Source organism: Cebus imitator, unplaced genomic scaffold (assembly GCF_001604975.1).
Source record: "Cebus imitator isolate Cc_AM_T3 unplaced genomic scaffold, Cebus_imitator-1.0 Scaffold231, whole genome shotgun sequence".
NCBI classification, from domain to species: domain Eukaryota; kingdom Metazoa; phylum Chordata; class Mammalia; order Primates; family Cebidae; genus Cebus; species Cebus imitator.
Window position 1 is genome coordinate 1,085,768 of NW_016107546.1, and position 21,614 is coordinate 1,107,381.

At 39.3% G+C, this 21,614-nt stretch overlaps 1 protein-coding gene across 5 annotated transcripts in view; it reads left to right on the plus strand.

Annotated features, from left to right (window-relative positions):
* Positions 1–21,614, plus strand: part of FIG4 (FIG4 phosphoinositide 5-phosphatase) — a 134,766-nt gene that overhangs the window by 107,038 nt on the left and 6,114 nt on the right. Inside the window, exon 23 of one of the 5 annotated variants that reach the window (XM_037727440.1) lies at positions 6,670–8,098. The exons of 3 other annotated variants lie outside the window; for them this stretch is intronic. In XM_037727440.1, the coding sequence (XP_037583368.1) occupies positions 6,670–6,748 (79 nt within the window). In that variant the 3' untranslated portion in view covers positions 6,749–8,098. Of the gene's footprint in view, positions 1–6,669; positions 8,099–21,614 lie in introns of those variants that run through there. One more of the 5 variants, XM_017497424.2, reaches the window with a different exon arrangement.

The window sequence follows — 21,614 nt, forward strand, 5'->3', positions numbered from 1 at the left end:
TTGGTTTGGTATATAAGCTCCTATTAATTTAGAGACCATTTTTTTTTTGTTATCACTATTTAGCATATGGAACTATGGGCTCTTAAATGAATTGAAGTAGATATGGCCAAAGAAGGAGAGTATTTAACTGTGCTAGTAAAATAAGAGACTCTGTTAACCAAATTGTGTTATACAAAGTGATTATTCCATTAAAATAATATGATACAACTTATGAGGAGATGATAAAATGAACATAGCATACAAAATAAAAATAAAACATTTCCCCCGTTTTCTTCAACATTGTTTCTAATTTGATCTGTAATTGGTCTTACAGTTATTACTTTCACATTCTTATTCCTAGAATATTTAGTATTTGCCTTTGAGTCCTAGCACAGATGAAAACCATGTGGATCTAGAATTTTTTAACCTTTTCTACTTAATTAGTAAAGAATCTGTCATGAGGGTGTTTTTGCACAGTATCTTCAGCAGGTTAACAAAGAGCTTGGTAGCTCAGCATTATGTTGTCATGGCAACTGCCCAAGAATGTTTTTGGTGTTTTGTGTGTGTGTATGTGTGTGGGCGTGCACACAGGTGTGCACAGGGACGTGCTTTAAACTGAAACCCTAGCCAGGTTCTTAAAATGTCGACTATCCATTTTTAGATTTCTAAAGCTATGCCAAAACCAAGAGAAATTACATTTATATGGGATTCTTGAAATTCTCCTCTTGCTATGTTTTGTTTTCTAGTATATTTAAAAGTCATAATAAGTTTAAGTTCATATACATATGCATCTCCCCATCTCTGGATAGTTCATAATCTTACCAGTTTTTCTTGAAATCATGAGGAAACCAGTTTTTTCTTTTCTAAATATGAGATATTTATAACATCAAATGTAAAAAATTTTGACAGTAAATAATTTGCAAGAAGCCAGTGGAACAGGGGCTCATGAAATGAGCATGCAGAAACATGGATGGGCAGCTGGACACTTTCAACCATGGTCTTGCAGGACTTTGCTTTGAAGTGGATATTAAACCCCAAACTGGTCAATGTCTATACTGTCATTCCAGACACCCTAAGCTGTAGTTTGTGTGACCACTCGTAGGGGTGGTGATCAGGGGGAAATGGCATTAGCCAACATTGACTGAATACCCACTCAGTGTGTGATGGGCACTGTTCTGTGTACCGTAGGCTGTACTCAGTTCCCACAATAACCCTATAAAGTAGATCTTATTATCACTTCCATTTTATAGATGGAGAAACTGAGGCACAGAGAAGTTATGTAACTTGTCCAAGGTCATACAGCTAGCAAGTAGAGGAACCAGGATTTAAACCCACACGGGCTGGCTCCAGAGCCCATGATCTCCATCACTAACCTATGAATGCCTGTTGTTACCAGCTGCTTTTCAACCACTGGGCTAGCAATGCTGGGTTGTGAGCATTAACAGACCTCATTTTGGGCGTCTGACATGACCTGGATTTGTAGACACCTGTATATTCAGAGATAATAATATTTCTGCTCTGTTGCTCTTGAGTTTTAAAAAATACTTAAGGAGAACATACCTTTATTCTTTCCCCAGTACCTAGCATACTGTCCCTAATGTAGACACACTTAAGTTTCCTAGGCAAGCATACTTTGTTTGACTGATTTGGTAACATGGCATAGAGGTTGTTTAGCCATCACTGGAAGAGTGTTGCTGATATTTAGGGTTATTTTAATCCTACAAGGTTATACACAAGATGACAACCCATCTTCTTGTCTCTAGAACTGTACCTTAAATGGAGTGCTCAGTAAATATTTACTGAAATGCACTATCACCCCCCCATCACACCCATGACTATCAGGGCCTGAGTCCCCATGAGCATCCCTAGAATGCTCCCCGGCCCCCTGTGCTCCTCTGGCTTTCAAGGAGGCATCCTTGAACACTTCTTAGTTCTTTCTCTATTCTGTTTCTTCCTTATAAGCCCTCTGCCCCCGCCTGTTTTTTTGTTCCCTTGCTGCTTTCTGAGAGAAAAAAAAAAAATAAGCACACCAAGTTGTTAGCATTTTTTCCCCTCTACTCTGCCTTGACTGCACTTGTGACCAAATGCCAGGTGAGAAGGACCGGAGTGGCAGGACTTGCTGTGCCTGGTGGGCAGGTGCTGTGGGGCCAGGCAGTGATTCACTATATTCGTGCAAGACCAACATGTTCTCATTTCCCACTCCTACCAGTTCTTGAGAGATTTTAGCTAAGCAACAAATGCCAATCAGTGGCAGGTTAAAAAGGCTTGAACACACATATCATTAGTGCTTGCTCTTCTATGGTTCACCTATTCCAGGAATATGTCTCATTTAAAAATCACCTCTAAGAAATGGTTCAAAATATAACACAGTTTGTATAAATATTGTGTATTTTAGGATTCTTCCGGCACAGGATAAGCTGACATGTAATGCAGGGTAAATAAGTGCTCTTGGCCAGGTGTGGTGGCTCACACCTGTAATCCCAGCACTTTGGGCGGCTGGGGGATGGGGGGTCTGATCGTAAGTTCAGGAGTTCAAGACCATCTTGACCAGTATGGTGAAACCCTGTCTACTAAAAATACAAAAATTATCTGGGAATGGTAGCAGGCACCTCTAATCCCAACTACTCAGGAGGCTGAGACTGGAGAATTGCTTGAACCTGGGAGGCGGAGGTTGCAGTAAGCTGAGATCACGCCACTGCACTCCAGCCTGGGCTACAGAATGAGACTCCTTGTCAAAAAAAAAAAAAAAAATACCCTTACAGTTTTAGGACCACAAGGTTGCATTTAACCCCTAAGAATCTCTCATAAAAAGTGGCATTTATTTAAGACTAGGTGAGTGAGTGCCCCTCGGTGTGGGCTTCTGCTAGGGGAAGTTTTACTGATCAGAGCATGCTGTTACACAGAATTAGAGCACCGCTTCACATTGATGAGATGGGCATGACACAATGGCCATGATTAACTCAACTCATTTACTTTTCATGATGTTAATTTTCAGTAACGCATTCTTCATGTACAAGTCACACCCTGGACTCCCCACCACTACCTCCATTGATTTCATCTGGAACTTTGTAGATACTGCTGTGGTCTGTGTGCAGCAAGCTAAATAAGTATTTCTGCCTTATTGGGTAATTCTTGTTATCTTTTCCAAACACCTGGAATACAGTCTTTAAATGTTTAAGGATTAGAGCAGCTCGGAGACAGTGATCAATGATTAATCAGCTAATTCCCTCCACAGGCGGAGATAATAAGTGATAAGAGCTCCTCAGCCCAAGGAAACTGGGATGTGACCTCTCCTGTCACCCTAGAAATTACCAAGACAGCCTTTCTTCCTTTATCATCCTGACATTTACTTTTTTTTCTCTTTTCCTTTACCCATCTCTGACTTTTTCCAGATGTCTTTTCTATTTCTTATTACCTCTTTCTCCCCTTCCCCATTTATATTTGCCTTCCTTTTGCTTTTCTTCTTTCTCCCTATCCTTTCTCTGTCCCCTCCATGATATTTTTAGCTTTAAAAAAAAATACAGTAATTATTCTGAAACACAAGTTCCTGTCATGCATATTCTAGGTCAGTGCTTTTCAGACAACAATTCTGGAAATCAGTTAGTCATGAAATTAATTTAGTAGGCCTGTGAAGTGAAATAAAATATCACTGAACTGAATACAATATAAAGTATGACCACAAGGCACATATTACGAATAAGCCTTGTTTCATGAAACTTGTGTTTCTGTGCACAAGTTTAGCATGTGTGTACCTGTTTGCCATGCAACATGTATTTCTTACTGTGGGTGACGTCACAGTTTGGATTTGCTATGCATTATGCATTATGAGTTCATCTTTTCTGGAACCATAAGAATTAGAAAACTTAGCTCTATTCCTGGCATCTGGACACTTATTGTTTGTTGACTGAATGAAAGGATGAGTGAATGACTCCTGTTGGGGGTAATTACAAAAAGAGAAGAGGAGTGAGGAACAAGAGCAGTTTCTGTGGCACACCCAGAGTGGATAAAATAAATGCAGGCCTTGGAAAATACACTTCCATTACTTCCAGTGAATTGGGAGCCAGGATAAGCATGTGAGGCAAGAAGATAGCAAGAAGCTCCAGCTGAAAGTCAAAATGAAAAAGCTATCAGACAAGAAAAGGACCAACGGAGGAAAATGAATGCCTCTTCATTTGAATACTATCTGCAATAGCATCTGCTGTTGTTAAACAAGAAAAACATATTGCAACAAAGTGAATTTGTTAAAATTTGGGGGGAGGGCTATCCTGAATGTTTTTAGTACATATGGAATGACAAATGAAGCTTAATTATGAGTATCTAAAATGACTGGTTTTTTTAAATTTTTTTATATAATTTAACATAGTGCCCGTTTTATTTTGGTAAGTACAAAGCTTACCACATACAAGAGCTTTCATGGGCTCATGTCAGAGCCTAAGTACCCACTTCACATGGGAAGGTGGTCCTGTTGCACCGCTTTTGGAGACCCATACATAGTTCTGTGTGTTTAATCCAAGGGACAGATAGAAATAAGATCAGGAAGAGATGCTAAGGGAAAGAGTATTACTCTTATCCTTAAAGCTGTGTTCTAATCAGGGGAGCAACAGGCTTACATTTGCATTTTGGAAAGGTCACTCTGGAAGTGATGTGGACAGTGGATTAGAGGTGGGCAATAAACAACATATCTGTTGGAAACATCAGGACAAGAAAGTGATTGGAGTCTGCTGTTGGCAGAAATAAAGCTGAAATAGAGAAGGGATATTCTTTTACAAAGGTAGAATCTGTAAGTCTTCTCAAAACTCGTTAGTGGATTGGGTTTCAGGAACATTTGAGAGGCCAGGGGTTTTATAGCTTGGTTGACCATCTATAGTGGCAAGTTGCCAGGATAGCAAATATACAACAAATCCAAGTTTGGAAAGTAAAATGGTGAGTTTCAGACAATAATGGGAAATCTAAGATGATACATCTGGGCCTCAAGAAGTTTTAGATTAGAGAGATTCAATAATTTGGGTTTTTTCTGCTCTTGATTTAAAAAGCAAATAAGTTAAATTTCTTAACTTTCTCTAAACTAAAGGAGCCCAAGTTAAATAGATTATTTATATGTGCTTTAAACATTTTCTAGAGATTCACTTTAGAATCCCTAGAAAACATTCTTAATTACACTCCTAAATTACATTCTTAAAGGGAAGGCATTCTTAAAGGGAAAACATTCTTTAATTTCTGATAGAGACAAAGATTTTATGGTTTTTAAATGTATTTTTGTCTCATAAGACACTCTTACTTTTTACATGAGCAAGCAGGTTAATCCTGGGGAGCAGATTTGGATCTGATGTGGTCATATGAAGTATATTACTCACTGATTTTCTTTGCTGTGTATACAGGAACCACATTTTTTAGTGTTTTAACCTTTTGTTATGTTGTTAGTTTACCAAATTATCATCAGTTTTGTGTATGGGAAATGGGTGGGAGGATTTGGGCCAGATGGAGTAATTACTGAGCCTTGTGCTGTGTCACGGTGCCTTCCTGACAACCGTTCCTTTTGTGAAATGAAGATGAGTGTCCAGGTATGATGTATTTATAGCCTTTGTCTCCTCTGAGCATATACTAGAAGTCTTTTCAGTTAAGATAAACTTTTGGCTGAAATACAAGAAAACGCGTTTCAATTTTATATTTAAATAGAATCACAATGCCCTTGGCATGTTACTCAGAACCTTAAAAAGTACAAACTCTGGCCAGGCATGGTAGCTCATGAATTCCCAGCACTTTGGGAGACTGAGGTGGGTGGATCACAAGGTCAGGAGTTCGAGACCACCCTGGCAAACACGGTGAAACCCTGTATCTACTAGAAATACAAAAATTAGGCAGGCGTGGTGGCACATGCCTGTAGTCTCAGCTACTCAGAAGGCTGAGGCAGGAGAATTGCTTGAACCCGGGAGGCAGAGGTTGCAGTGAGCCAAGATCTTACCACTGCACTCCAGCCTGGGCGACACAGCAAGACTCCATCTCAAAAAAGTAAAGAAAAAACTGCCTTAAGTCCAAATTGTGTTTAAAGTTTACTAACAGACCTTTTAGTATTATATAAGTAATTTTCCATGTTAAGTATTTTAATGTTATTACTTATTTTCCTTAGGGTCTTATGAAGAAATTTGAGAAATCATTACTCTGGAAATCAATTGCATTCTATTTTTGTAATTAAAGATCTGCTCATGTTTTATAAACATCTTTCTGCCCTCCCTCCCAATTTTATGGGAACAGAAAATCCTTGATAAATGGAACCTACTATGTGGTATTATTCATCTAAAACTAACCTAAAAAGACTTTGAGTTCTTGAGGGCAAGGCCCATCTGTCTTTGTATCCCCAGTCTCTATCATGATACCAATAACATTAAATTATATAAATGAGGAATATTTGGCATTCAACAATTTTACCTCTTTTAGGAATTTTATGCAGTAATGCATAAAATGTAAGAGAGATGCAAGGGTTAACAAATTGGAGCAAATGGCAAAGCAAATGATAAATATTTGTAAGTTTTCACTTTACTATGGTTTATTTTTGGTATTAGATGTGCCAACTCAGAGTCCTGGGCAGGCATCTCTTAATTTTCCCAACTGACAAACTACTGCTATTCTTATTAGTTAAGTTACACATTGTCTTAGGACAGGCTAAAATGGACCATGGTTTTCTGATTTTAGATTCCCTACTGCTACCAAATGTCTGAAGCTTTTGAGAAAATTTCCTCGCATAGGTAAACTAGCTCTTGAAGTCCCTTGATCAACATGTCTAGAGGAACCATGATTTCCTGATTTGTATTTGCCTGTTGTTTCCAAATACACGAAGCTCTAAAAGATTTGCTTTGTTTTTATATTTAACCAGCTTTTAGAATTTTATGATTTTAGAAAACTATTGTGGTTTGATCTTACTTGGAAAGAGTAGAAATTTTTATATTCTTAAAAATCTTGCCTCTCAAACCCACTTTCTGTTAACTTGCAAAAACACTCTTTATAAGATGGTTTTACATCCATTATTAAAGTTTTTATTCTGTATGTATGATGTCACCAAAATCCTAATTAAATCCTGAAATGTCTGAATAAAATGTATCCTGTCCTTATTCTGAAGAGAAAAGGAATTGAGACTATCTTGACTTTCTTAACTATTTTGTTTTACTCTTTATGTTAAAAATGTATGAATGTCAAAATAAAATCAATTCATGCTCTTTAAGCATTTTATGTCAGAGAAGTGTGTTAGTTTTTTTAAATAAAACTCTTTTAGGCTTATTTCAAAACATAAATAGCTAAATTGGTAGCTCATTTATCATGTGGCTTGAAAATACAAAAGTAAATTAAATAGAATTAGTGTGCTCAAATACATTTATTTTTGATAGTAGAATAGAGCTAGGAAAATTGTTATGGTAATCTTAGAAGCATCAGTAAATGTTTAACAGATAGAAAAAGAACAAAAAAATGTAATTTTAGATGTCTTTCTGACAATGCTGCATAAAATTATATTGAAGCGTCTTAGGCCAGCAACTTTGTTTTGCACACTCCTATCTGTTCATTATTATTCCTATTGGCCCAAAGATTTTGCTTTTATTACTTGTTTTGAACAGTTTTAACTCTTAGACTTTGTCATGCTATAACAGAATCAGTTACTGGTTTGTTTATAAATCATGTAGGTGATTAAATTAAGCTTATTGTTAAGTTTATTGTTTCTCTTTAACCTTTAATTTTTATTTATTTATTTTTTAATCTGAAACTTTGGATATGTTTCCCTGCAGTCTTATAATAAGAAACTCAACTGGTGTAATCTGAATTATTCACATACTTATTTATTCCCAAAGCCTCTCTATAATGACTTCTAGAGATACAAAGGGATAATCAGACTTGTGTGGAGAAGTACACGATGGTATTTTCAGGATGTCCCATAATGTGCATACATGTGTACACACACGAGTGTGAGAGTTTGTGTATGCATGTGAGTGTGTAGCGTATTAGGACTATGAAATTTGAGAACTGGAAAATGATTAGACATCATCTGATTCTGTCCTCTGATTTTATAAGAATAGTCCTAGAGAAGGTCAGTAGTTCACTCAGAGTTGTTTTTTTTTTTTTTTTTTTAATTTAAGTTCTGGGATACATGTGTAGAACACGTAGGTCTGTTACATGTGTAGAACATTTAGGTCTGTATACATGTGCCATAATGGTTTGCTGCATCCATCAACCTGTCATCTACATTAGGCATTTTTCCTAATGCTATCCCTCCCCTAATTCCCCAACCCCTGACAGGTCATGGAATGTGGTGTTCCCCTCCCTGTGTCCATGTGTTCTCATAGTTCAACTCCCAGTTATGAGTGAGAGTATGTGGTGTTTGGGGTTCTTGTCCTGTGTTAGTTTGCTGAGAATGATGGTTTCCAGCTTCATCCATGTCCCCTGCAAAGGACATGAACTCATCCTTTTTTATGGCTGCATAGTATTTCATGGTGTATATATGCTGCATTTTCTTTATCCAGTCTATCATTGATGGGCATTTGGGTTGGTTCCAAGTCTTTGCTATTGTGAATAGTGCTGCAGTAAACATACATGTGCATTATAAAATGATTTATAATCCGTTGGATATATACCCAGTAATGGGATTGCTGAGTCAAATGATATTTCTGGTTCTAGATAGTTGAGGAATCACCACACTATTTTCCACAATGGTTGAACTAATTTACACTCCACCAACAGTGTAAAAGTGTTCCTATTTGTCCGCATGCCCTCCAACATCTGTTGTTTCCTAACTTTTAAATGATCGCTATTCTAACTGACGTGAGATGATATCTCATTGTGGTTTTGATTTTCATTTCTCTAATGATCAGTGATGATGAGCTTTTTTTATATATATTTGTTGGCTGCAGAAATGTCTTCTTTGGAGAAATGTCTGTTCATATTCTTTGCCCACTTTTTGATGGGGTTGGTTTTTTTTTCGTTGTAAATTTGTTTAAGTTCCTTGTAAATTCTGGGTATTAGCCCTTTGTCAGATGGATAGATTGCAAAAATTTTCTCCCATTCTGTAGGTTGCCTGTTCACTCCGATGATTGTTTCTTTACTTTTGCAGAAGCTCTTTAGTTAATTAGATCCCATTTTTCTATTTTGGCTTTTTGTTGCCATTGCTTTTGGTGTTTTAGTCATGAAGTCTTTGCCCAAACCTGTGTCCTAAAGCGTATTGCCCAGGTTTTCTTCTAGGGTTTTTATGGTTTTAGGTCTTATATTTAATTCTTTAATCCATCTTGAGTTAACTTTTTATAAGGTGTAAGGAAGGGGTCCAGTTTCAGTTTTCTGCATATGGCTAGCCGGTTTTCCCAACACCATTTATTAAATAGGGAAACCTTTCCCCATTGCTTGTTTTTGTGAGGTTTGTCAAAAGTCAGATGGTTGTAGATATGTGGCGTTATTTCTGAGGCCTCTGTTCTGAACAGAACAGATCAGGGTTGCTTTTAAATGGTAAAGCTGGGACTCAAATTTGTTTATTTGGGCCTCAGAAACAAAGTGCAGTAACGGAATCTGCTGATCCAGGCACCTGGAGTTTACCCAACGTGTACACCTACTGGGTTCAGCTTAAAAGTGGGGGAGCACCCACAGGAAGCATGGTTAATAGCAAACATCCATGTGAGCAAATGGTTAGCAGCTTGTCACCAAAGGAAGAAGAGGGAGAAGACAGAAAACATAAAGCAGGAGTCCTCAAAATGTGGTCTGCAAACCCCTTAAAATGTGGTCTGCTAACCCTCCTTCCAAGACCCTTTGGTTGGGTCTGTGATAGCAAGTCAGTGGCACCAAAGTATACTGGTGATCATTATTTTCTTCACTCTTACACACTCACGGCAAAAAATGAGAGACAGAGACAGAGAAGAAAGAAAAAAAAATACCAGTTTTATTAAATCTTGACAAAGCAGTAAAAATTATTAAATATTAACACTTGAATGCATGTCTTTTTAGTATTCTTTATGACAAAATGGAAAATATGCATAAAGCACTTCTTGCATATCATAATACTTTTATTTCAAAGTACTGTGGTTGTCTTGAGGAAAAGAACTTGTGTGGTGATTGTCTAAGTTGTGGCTAACTCACTGTTTTTTTTTTTTATGAGCAAACTCGTTGGTTTTTTTCACCAAACACCAATTGAAATAATGACTGACAGACAAACTGTGTTTCTTCAGGCTTGGATATTTGACAGGCACTTTCTCAAAAATGAACAAAGTAAGCCTGTCACTTCAAGAAAAACAATTTACAGTATTTGTTACCAATGATAAAGTTAGATCTTTCAAGTGAAAATCAGAATTTTTGAAAACATCTATCTACCACCATGAACAATACTTAAGATTTTTTTAGGAGATCAGTAGCAATCTTAACAAATGTGATTTTTTGATATTGTGTAATGAGATGTGTTATCATTTAGATGATCTGCATAAGTGAGTGAACCAGTATTTTCCAGATGACCAATACATGCTGTTAAAGACTCATGCACGGGTAAAAACATTAATTCCAAGTGTAAGATGCATCAATGGATAAGAGTGTGTGGGAAGTTCATTGACGTGGTTTCAGTTCTACATTGCAACTAACCTTTAAGAAACCTGTCAAATTTTGTTGTATTAGCAAATAAAAATATCCGAAGGCTTATTTGGAAGGCTATTAAAATACTGCTTCCTTTTCTAACCATGTATCTCTGTGAGGCCATATCTTCTTCATGTGCTCCAACCAAAACAATGTATCATGACAGATTTTACAGAAGCAGATTTGAGAATCCAGTTGTCTTCTATTCAGCCAGATATAGAAAATATTTGCAAACTGTGAAACATTGCTTCTTTTGCCACTAATGTTTTTGTTTTTAAAATATAGTTATTTTTCATTAAGAAGTTGTTTATGCTATCATGTGTTGAGTTTGTTATTTTAATAAATGTTTTTTAAACTTCTGTCTTACTGTCTTGTATGGTAAATATCACTAGATATAACCCATATTAACCAAAGCTAATTGAGGTCTTCAATAATGCTTTTAAGAGTGTGAAGGGATTCTGAGACTAAAAGTTTGAGAACTTATTTGCATAGGGTATTTGATTATTTATGTCAGTATGCATTACTGAGGCAACCAGGGACATTATTATGTTACAGCCTTGCTCAGTATTTGCCAGCAGGATGATATCTGTGACTGGTTGAAGAAATGTTACTTTCTATGATTTATTATTTTTTAAGGAATTAAGGAAGAAAATGTTCTCTTTTTTTATTTTTATTTTTTATTGAACTTTAGGTTCTGGGGTACATGTGCAGATCATGCAGGATTGTTGCATAGGTACATACATGGCAAAGTGGTTTGCTGCCTCCATCACCCTGTCACCTATATCTGGCATTTCTCCCCATGTTCTCTCTCCCCAACCTCCCCCACTTCCTGCTGTCCCTTCCCTAGCCCCCCACAACAGACCCCAGTGTGTGATGCTCCCCTCCCTGTGTCCATGTGTTCTCATTGTTCAGTACCTGCCTATGAGTGAGAACATGTGGTGTTTGATTTTCTGTTCTTGTGTCAGTTTGCTGAGAATGATGGTTTCCACATTCATCCATGTCCCCACAAAGGACACAAACTCATCGTTTTTTATGGCTGCATAGTATTCCATGGTGTATATATGCCACATTTTCCTTGTCCAGTCTATCATCGATGGGCATTTGGGTTGGTTCCAGGTCTTTGCTATTGTGCCACAATGAACATATGTGTGTGTGTGTCTTTCTAATAGAATGATTTACAATCCTTTGGGTATATACCCAGTAATGGGATTGCTGGGTCAAATGGAATTTGTTCTCTTTTTAAAGCATTCCATCAAAAACTGATCTGAACTTTTTAGGATGCTTTCAGTTCCAAATAACAGAACCTGTAACTCAACCGGTTTAAATGATAAGATAATTTATTATCTTACTTCCCTGAAAGATTGCAGATGGGCAGGCTCCAAAGTTGGTAGATTCAGGGGCTTTGTGTGATCATGAAATGCCCAGAATTTTCCATCTCTTTGCTGCCCCATTCTCAGTGTTGCCCCATCCTCAGACCAGTAGCAAGTTGGCTGCAGCAATTCCAGGTGCCACAGTCAGACACAGTAGTGCCCAGAGCATAGGGGAAACACTGTCTCAGTGTCTCCTCCTTAGGAGCAAGGAGTCCCAGAACTTGCTCAGCAAATTTCTCACGCCCAAATGGCCAGGACTGGGTCAGATGCTAACCCCCACGTATGTTACTGCAAGGCTATGGGCTGATGGTAATTGGCTTAGAATAATCATTGAGGGTGCATGGATATGGGGAAGTCAATCAGATGACTTAGTTATTATAAACAAAATCCTTTCTACTTATCCAGTTAACTGAAAATTCATTTTCACAGGTGCCCAAAAAGAGAGGTAGCCTGAATCTGTGGAAATAATTCTAGGCCAGAGAATCAGGTGCTCTGGGATCTGATCCCATGCCTTCCACTGTTGAACTGTGAGTCCTTACCTGTCCAGGTTGTGGCTGCATTGCTGGTGCTTGGACTAGAGCACTAGGTCTGGGATCATCTATTCATTGGCTCATTTATTCCCTTACTCACTCCTTCATTCAATAATATTTATTGAGTGCTCACTCAGTTGTCTAAGTCACACGAAGGGTACAAATCAGCACTAAAATGCTGCCTGTTCAGCCATGACAGACGTTGTTCCTCCTGTGCTGCACACACAAATTCAAAGCCCAATGGGAAGTAAGATCCAAACTGTTCGCTCATGCAATAAATTATTTAGTGTCCTCAGCAAAGAGTCCTTGCTACAAAGCTTGTTAGTGAACAGTTATATCCCAAGTTTCCCCTCATCTTATTAAATATGAAATTTGTTTAAAAATGAAAACATAGTAAAATATATTCTGAAAAAGGTAAGTCTTTGTCCCAGGAAAGATGCTTGCGGGCCTGGCTGTCTATAGTTGTCCCAGTTCCCTCAGTATCAGAAAGAGTATGATGCAGAGAACCAGGCAGTTAAGAGAACAGAAGGACAGCTGTGAGAAATGAGACCATGTTCTCGGAATATCCAAGGACACTCTTGTGTTGTGGTTCCCAGATAAGATTCTTAGAAAGGTTTTATTTTTTTAAACCAAGCTGGTAAAATTTCGCAGACATTTCTCATGTGCAGTATTGGTTAATTTTTCATGTCACTTGAAGTGTTGAGATAGCTGGGAATGTTTATCTCAGAGAAGAGTATTAGGAATCATGTGATCATTCCCTCAAGTAATATTGGAATCACTGTCAAAGGAAGCAGGGCTTTTTGAGTTGTTTCAGGGACCAATAAATGGAACATATAGGGAGGAAGATTTAGGGTTGCTGAAGAGAACATCTTTCCAACAACCAGAGCTATCCACAGTGACCTGTAAACATTCCATTATTGAAAGTCCTGAGTCCTCATTACTACGAGTACCCAAGCAGAGGCAGGGTAACCTTCTACCAGCAGTGTGATGGAGAGCATCTTCATTTGGCTGAAGATTCGACAAGATGATTGGAATAAAGGTCATTTAAAGATTCTATAATTATTATCACAGCCACAAGTCATCTAATAGTTGGAATCATTAACAGCTTAAAACAGAAGGTGATTCATTTATTCAACAAATACCTAAGCACCTACTATGTGTCAGGAACTGTTCTAGTCACTGGGGACACAGTAAAGAATAAGACTGACAGGGTTCCTGAGGGCCCTTCTGTTTTAGGGTAGGCAGACAGGCATTGACCTAATAAACACATAAGTAAGACAGTTTCATATTAGGATAAATGCCCTGAAGAACACAAAGCAGGGAATGTGAGAGAGTGATTGGAGCAGGTACGGGTCAGGAGCTGTGTTTTTTTTGTTTGTTTGTTTTTGTTTTTGTTTTTGTTTTTTTGAGACAGAGTTTTGATCTTGTTGCCCAGGCTGGAGTGCAATAGTGCGATCTCAACTCACCGCAACCTCCACCTCCCAGGTTTAAGCAGTTCTCCTGCCTCAGCCTCCCGCGTATCTGGGATTACAGGCACGTGCCAACACGCCTTGCTAATTTTGTATTTTTAGTAGAGACGGGGTTTCTCCATGTTGGTCAGGCTGGTCTCAAACATCCAACCTCAGGTGATCCACCCAGTGCTGAGATTATAGGCTTGAGCCACTGCACCCAGCTGGAGCTGTTTTAAATTAGGCTTGGAGGGAAGTTTTCTCTGCAGAGTTAATGTTTAAGCTGAGAACTTAATGAAAAAGAGCAGTCTGCCGTGAGACGACTGGGGAAGAGTGTTTGAAGAAGTGTTTGAAGCATACACGAAAGGCTCGGGCAGGAATAAACTTGGCATGTTTGAGAAACAAGCTGATGTGGTTAGGCTTTGTGTTCCCGCCCAAATCTCATCTTGAATTATAATCCCCATAATCCCCACTTGTCAAGGGAGAGACCAGGTGGAAGTTATTGAATCACAGGGGCGGTTTTTCCCCATGCTGTTCTTGTGATAGTGAGTTCTCATGAGATCTGATGGTTTTATAAAGTGCTCTTCCTCCTTTACTCCTCACTTCTCCTTCCTGCCATCTTGTGAAGAAGGTACTTTGCTTCCCCTTCACCCTGATTGTAAATTTCCTGAGGCCTTCCCAGCCATAATGAACTAAGAGTCAAGCAAACCTCTTTGCATTATAAATTACCCAGTCTAGGGGAGTTCTTTTTAGCAGTGTAAAAATGGACTAATATGCAAGCTGAAGCTGGGTTAAAGGCACAGAAGAATGTCCTGTGGGATGGAGTGAGGCATAGGTAGGGGCCAGATCTCAGGGTGCCTCTCACAGGAGTTTATCTGTTACTCCAAAACCCTCCAGAGGGTTTTAAGTAGAGAGCTGCGTCTCTGATTTACATCTTTAAAAGATGACCATGGTGCTTTCTGAATTGTAGTGGACAAGGATATAAGCAAAGAGGGAAGTAGGAGGAAACTCAAGAGGAGTTGGTTTCATGGAAGCCAACAGAAGAAAGTGTTTAAAGAAGGAAAGTGGGCAGCAATGTTGAATACAGAAAAATGATTATTAGTTTAGGCAACAGGAAGATTATTCATGACCCTGATGAGAGAGTTCCTATGGGTGGTGGCCTTGCAAGCCCACTTGGAATGAATTTAGGAAACAATGGGAAGTAAAAGGACATCAGAAGTAGAAGCCATTCTTTCAAAAAATGTTGCTCTAAAGGGGCACAGAGGAAGAGGACAGTATCTGGAGGGGAATGTGAACTTGAGGAAGGATCATTATTCAGGCAGGATTTAACATAGCAGATTCTCTGTGTGCTGATGGCAGAGACAGATGCTGGGCGCTGGACAGGGTGAGTAACTGCAGGAGAGGGATCCTTGAAAGGGCACTGTGAATCATTTTGCATTTTTGTGTAAATGTAGAATTTCATTATCTTTGATGCTGATTAGTTTGTTGTAATTTTCTCATATTAAATGTAACCATGTGAAATCACCAAAATTTATATTTTTTTACCTACAAAAATAGCAGTTTCATGTAATTCTATGTAATAGTAACCTAGATAATTTTAAATTTCTCGTATAGGTCTTTTTAATTTATATACATTTTTAAATTGGAAATCTCAAGCTTATCTAAAAGTTGCCATTACAAAACAGAGACCCTTCCCTCCCCACTGCCAATCATTTGAGAGTGAGTTTCAGACCTGATATCCTCTCTCTCCCTGCCACTTTTGTGGGTATTTTTATACATGAGAATATTTTCCTGGGAAAATCACAGAACAATCAGTAAAATCAGGAAATTAACCTCGGTACATTGCAACTCTCTAATCCTCAGAGCCCATTCAAGTTTTTGCCATTAGTCCCCACAATGTTCTTGATTGCAAAAGGATCCAGTCCAGCATCTGATGTTGCATTTAGTTGTCATGTCTCTTTAGCCTTTTTTCATTCTGGTACAGTTCTCCAGTCTTCCTTGATTTTTATGACCTTGACAGGTTAAAGAATGCAAGCCAATTATTTTATAGAATAGACATTGATTTGGGTTTGTTATGATTCTTTTCAGCTTATGAATCAGGGGATAACAGTGTGGTAGCTAACCTTCAAGTTGGCCCCACCTCTTGATATTCATAGCCTCATGTAATCTCCTCCCACTTTGTACCAGGATTGATCTTTGTGATCCTCATGTAATCTCCTCCCACATTGTACTGGAATTGACTTTGGTGACCACCAGAAGTGATTAGGTTGTGAAAGTTATCTCTTAGATCACTTGCTGTGGGAAGCAAGCCTCCATGTTGTGAACAGCTGTATGGATAGGCCCATAAGGAACTGATGTGTCCAGCCAACAGCCAGTGAGAAATTGGAGCCTGTCAGTCAACCAGGTGACTAAACTTGCAGGAGAATTCTCCAGCCTCAGTTAAGCCTTGAGCTGAAAGTAGCTGTAACCAACAGATTAACTGCAACATCCTGGGACACCTGGAACCAGAACCACTAAGCTAAGCCAATCCCAGATCTATGAACCCCAGAAACTGTGACATAATAAATGTTGGCATATATTATATATAACAAATACAGACAGGAATATCACAGACATGATGGTGAATTCTTTTCATTGCATCCTGTCATGGGGCACACAATTTCAGTTTGTCCCATTACTGATGTATGTTTATTTATTTATTTATTTATTTATTTACTTATTTACTTATTTATTTATTTAAAGCAGGTCTTGCTTCTTACCCAGGCTGGAGTATATGATCACAGAACCTTGACCTGCCAGGCTCAAGCGATCCTCCCACCTCAACCTCCCAAGTAGCTGGGACCACAGACATGTGCCACCACACCCAGCTAATTTTTAATTTTTATTTTTGTAGAGATGGGAGTCTCACTATATTGCTGAGGCTGATCTTGAACTCCTGGGCACAAGTGAGTTCAAGCCTGCCTCAGCCTCTCAAAGTGCTGGGATTCCAGGCTTAAGCCACCAGACCTGGCCTAATGATTTTATTTTTATCCTTTGAGTAAGTGGTGTCTTCTGGGCTTTTCTACTATGAAGTTGCTTGTTTTTTTCTTTTATTAATAAATATTTTATGAAAGGTGTTTTCAAACCATAAAAATCCTTCATCACATTTTCATTTTTTTTCATTTATCAGTATGAGATTCTAACTTCCTGTGTATTCAGTGGGATATACTTTGTTGCTGACATTATTTGTTATGAAGCTCAAAGTGTCCCAAAAATCATGAGTCTCCTCAGCCTGGCCCCTGTGTCCTTTGGATATGTCCTCATCAGCCTTTGAGTACTTCTTTGATTTCTAGCACAAGATGTTCTAGGCTCATCATGTTCTTTGTCTGTCCCAGTCCTGAAATCAGTCATTTCTCTAAGGATCCCTGATTATTTTTAGTGGAAAATGACACTGAAGCCAAGTTCTGGGCATTAGGTGTACCTGTTGCCATTGGAGGGTCACTGCCCCCAGGCCCACTCTAAAAAATTCACAAATTTATGTGTACATGTACATATATGTGTAAATGTATATATAAGCATATACATGCACATCTATTTTATATATTATCATATCAATATTTTTATAAATATAGCTAAATATATATATTTAAATCTGTAAGTTCATACTGATTTTTCTAACTGTAGGGTATCTAGGGTTTATTTTAGTCTTCCCCCTGCCCGTGCTAGTAACTGCCTTCTCCAACAGTTAGGAAATTTGACTCCCATTACCCTTGTTATATTTATTTGATTCATCCCCCCATACATAACCAGTTGGCCATCACCACTGCATCCACCCCTTCCCCGACATGAACACCCTCCATTCAGACTCTGACTCCGCTCATGGCGACACCCACCCAGAGGGATGCCCTCCTTATCCCTACAGGTCCTAGGCCAGCCCTCTGCATGGACTTCCACACCTGCCTCTCCCTGCTCGGGTTCTGACATACCCACTCCGGCTGCATCCACATGCATGCCCTCCTCTCCCCATCCAGGTTCTCACTCCCCACATTGGAACTGTCCTTTGGAGGGATGGCCTTCCCCTGCCTGGCCTCTGACTCCCCACTCCAGGCTGCCCCCGCTTAATGAGAGCACCCTTCTCACGCTACTTGGTACCAGCATCTCCGAGGCTGTCAGGTTGCGTCTCCATGCAGATGTCTACCCATCTGAGGGCTCTAGGACTAGCCTGTGCAGTGGAGAAGGGGAGGAGGGTGGCTTTATGATCACATAAGGGCTGTCAGCACTGAAGGGGTCATTGTGCTCCCCAACAGCTGAATTTTTCATTTTTTCTGTAGTAGTGGGTTCCAGTTTTCCAGTTACACTGGCATATTTTGGGAAACTTCTTGAAATGCAAATTCCAAAGCAACCAAAAAACAACAATAAAAACAGGAAGCAACCAGAGTGTTCCTAGAGCGTGTTCAGATTATGGAGGGGGCGCATAGTTTTCATTTTGAACTTCTGACTACTGTTTAAATTTTCCACATTTACACTTTTATTTATATTAATAATACTAATAGATTATAGGCCATTATTTTATAATTGCCAGTATTAATAATTAGCATTATTATTTTTAAAGGATAAAAAATACAGAATCCACGGCCCCATTGCTAGAGATTTTAATCCAGTACACTTGGGCCAAAGCCTGGAAATCTGTACTTTGTACAGTTCTTCATTTGAATATAACAATGAGCCAGGCTGGGGAGCTGCTCCACTGGATCCTTCACAGGAATGTCCTCAGCAGCCGGCAGAACATCCACTGGGCACAGCACCCCACCTTCATCACAGACTAACATTGACGGGGAGCCACACGAGTGTCCATCTGCAGCCTTAAGACAGTTAGGTCTTGTTTTGGAGGCTTATGATCCTACTGATACCTTCTTCCAAAAGACCGTTTTCTGTGATTCTTAGGAAAACTGAATACATGCAGGTTAAGTATCCCTCAAAATTGTCAAGGTCATCAAAAACAAGTAAAGCCAGAGAAACTGTCACCTCCGAGAGGAGCCTCAGGAGACGTGATGACCAAATGTAATGAGTCCTGAATGGGATCCTGGGACAGTAAAAGGACTTTAGGTAAAAACCAAGTATGGACTGTAGGTAATAATCGTGTATCACTATCAGCTCATTAAGTATAGCAAATGTACCGTAATGGAAGAAGGAGTAATAATACAGGAAATTGAATCCTGCACAGACCCAGTGCTATATGGGATGACCAGTCCTTGCCTGTGGCTCAGAGAGAGCCAAGCCCTCTCTCATTAAACAACATGGAATATGTGGGAACGCCCTGTCCTCTGCACAATAATCCTGTAAATCTTAAGCGGTTCTAAAATTAAAAGTTGATTAGAAAAAAGATGGAAGTTACAAGGAATGTAATGATGTGACATGACAAAGTCAATGGTAGCTCTTTATAAATAACCAGAAAAAGATGGGAATATCAGAACAGACGTGGAGAATGTAAGCAGCATGTGGGAGGTAAGACGCGCCATTACTGCAGTCCATTAGTCTGAGTTTCCAGGAGTGACATCAGGAGTGGCCACTGCTGCTTCTGTTCTAGGAAATGTGAGGACAGAAGGGACTGATTCCCCCAAAAGGTCGCTATATAAATGTCTGATGGATGACCAGTTGTGCAAAGGAAGTGTCTGGCCCTGCATCCAGGCAGGGAGAAAGGATGACTCTTGGAGGAGCAGTTACATTCTTTGCCCTTTGAGAACAGCTGTTGTGTGCTTGATGTGTCACCTGTCCTTTGTTGGCAGAAAAGCCCTCTCTGAGCAGACCCAGTGCTGTGCAGGAGAATCAGTTCGTGTTGCCTGTGGTTCAGATCCAAGCCCTCTCACATTAAACAGTAGCTGAAATGTTTGACTTAGAGCCTACAAACAATGCAGCCAAATATTGGTGGATGCTCCCTCAGTGTTTGTGATAATAAACACAGCTGAAACAGAGAAAAACTGTACCTCTTTTTATAATAAGGTAGACATTGTGTCCTGCAAATGGGAGGGAAATTGCACTGTTTATAAGTTGCATTCTAAATTGGAAGCATTTTACCTATTTCAGGTCAGAAAATCATCATGCTTTATTTCTCTAAAACCAAAAGTTATTTTTAAAATACAAATAACATTTTTATTTTACAGCTCTCAGAGAGTGTGGGGGAAAAAAAAGTATAATTCTACCATCCCTGGACCAACACGAAATATCGACGGCAAAGGCTAAATCATAAAAAGTACCACCATTGCCACTCATATCTGTGCCTGTAGCAGACTGTCCTTTCTTGAGGAGCAAACATACATGTGCTCAGCTGCTGGAAGCGTCCACTCTCTGCCAGAACCATCTAGTAATAGGGGTCTCCTGGGGGCCTGGGAGCTTGCTCCTGGTTTCAATAAGAGGGCTGGCACTAGAGTTCTTTACCCATTAGCTGGCTGTGTTGGCCAGGGTTCCATTGCAGACAGCATAATCTGCTCTAGGTAAATTAAGCAGAAAGTGATTTATTACAGGATTTTAGGTAGCTTTCAGGATCACTGGAGAACTGAAGAAATAGACCCTAGACCTAGCTTCCACAAATGACTCCCAAAAGCATATGGCAAACCATCAGAGGAGCTGCTGCGTCTGCCTTCATCAGGAAGCTATCACAGCAGCTACTGGCTCCAAAAGCAGCTACCTCAGCTATACAATAATCCCCCTTTATCCATGGTTTCTCTTTCTGCAGTTTCAGTTGCTGGAGGTACAGAACAGTATGACATTTTGAGAGATGGAGACCCTATTCACAAAAATTTTATTACAGAATATTGTCATACATGTTTTATTATATTATTAGGTATGCTGTTCATCTGTTACTGTGCCTAATTTATAAATTACCATATCATAGGTATGCTTGTATAGAAAAACCAAACATGTAAGAGTTGGTGCTGTCTGCAGTTTCCAGCATCTATTGGGGGTCTTGTAACCATATCCCCAAAGGATAAGGGGGAACTACTGTATGCAAAAAGCCATCACCACAGTGCTCAACTCAAGAGCACATCACTTATGCCACTAATCTGCAAAACACATAGCCTGCATCTTCCTGCTTTCCATATGACCCAGTTCCAAATCAAAGTACTTAAGTACAAGTCGTAGGTAGAACCTATATTGCATTTTGAACTTGAATAGCATGGTAGTCTGGGATATTAGTTTTTGCTTTTCTGCTGCCTCACACTAGAAGGGGAGTGCAGTGGACGCTGAGGCGTCTCACCTATGTCATGTGTCACGGTCTGCCCTCTAACTTCCTGGTTACCCATACATACTCTTCTTGCTATAAATAGGACTCACTCCCTCCCCTATACATTTCTGCATCCCATTCAAAGTCCAGGATCTCTGGGTATGTGCAGCTCTCTTTACCAGGTCCAGATGTAGCTTCTTATAACCTAGTGACCTATAAAGACTGCCTTTCTGCTCCCAATATACAGTGGTGGCAAAGGAAAATTAAAACTCTCATTCAGAAAGGAAGAGCATAGGAAACATACAACTGCTATTTGTCTTTAGTAGTGCTCTCATCCCACTGGGTAACAATAGTAAAGGAAACCTGCTCAGATAGCGGAGTGAGGTCCTTGGGTAGCCATCCAGAGCTCCTTTGTCCATGAAACCCAAGGCCCAAATCAGTTTCAGTTGGGTCACATTTTGCCAGCAAAGTAACTTTTCGTTATTATAGCTTTTGGGATTTT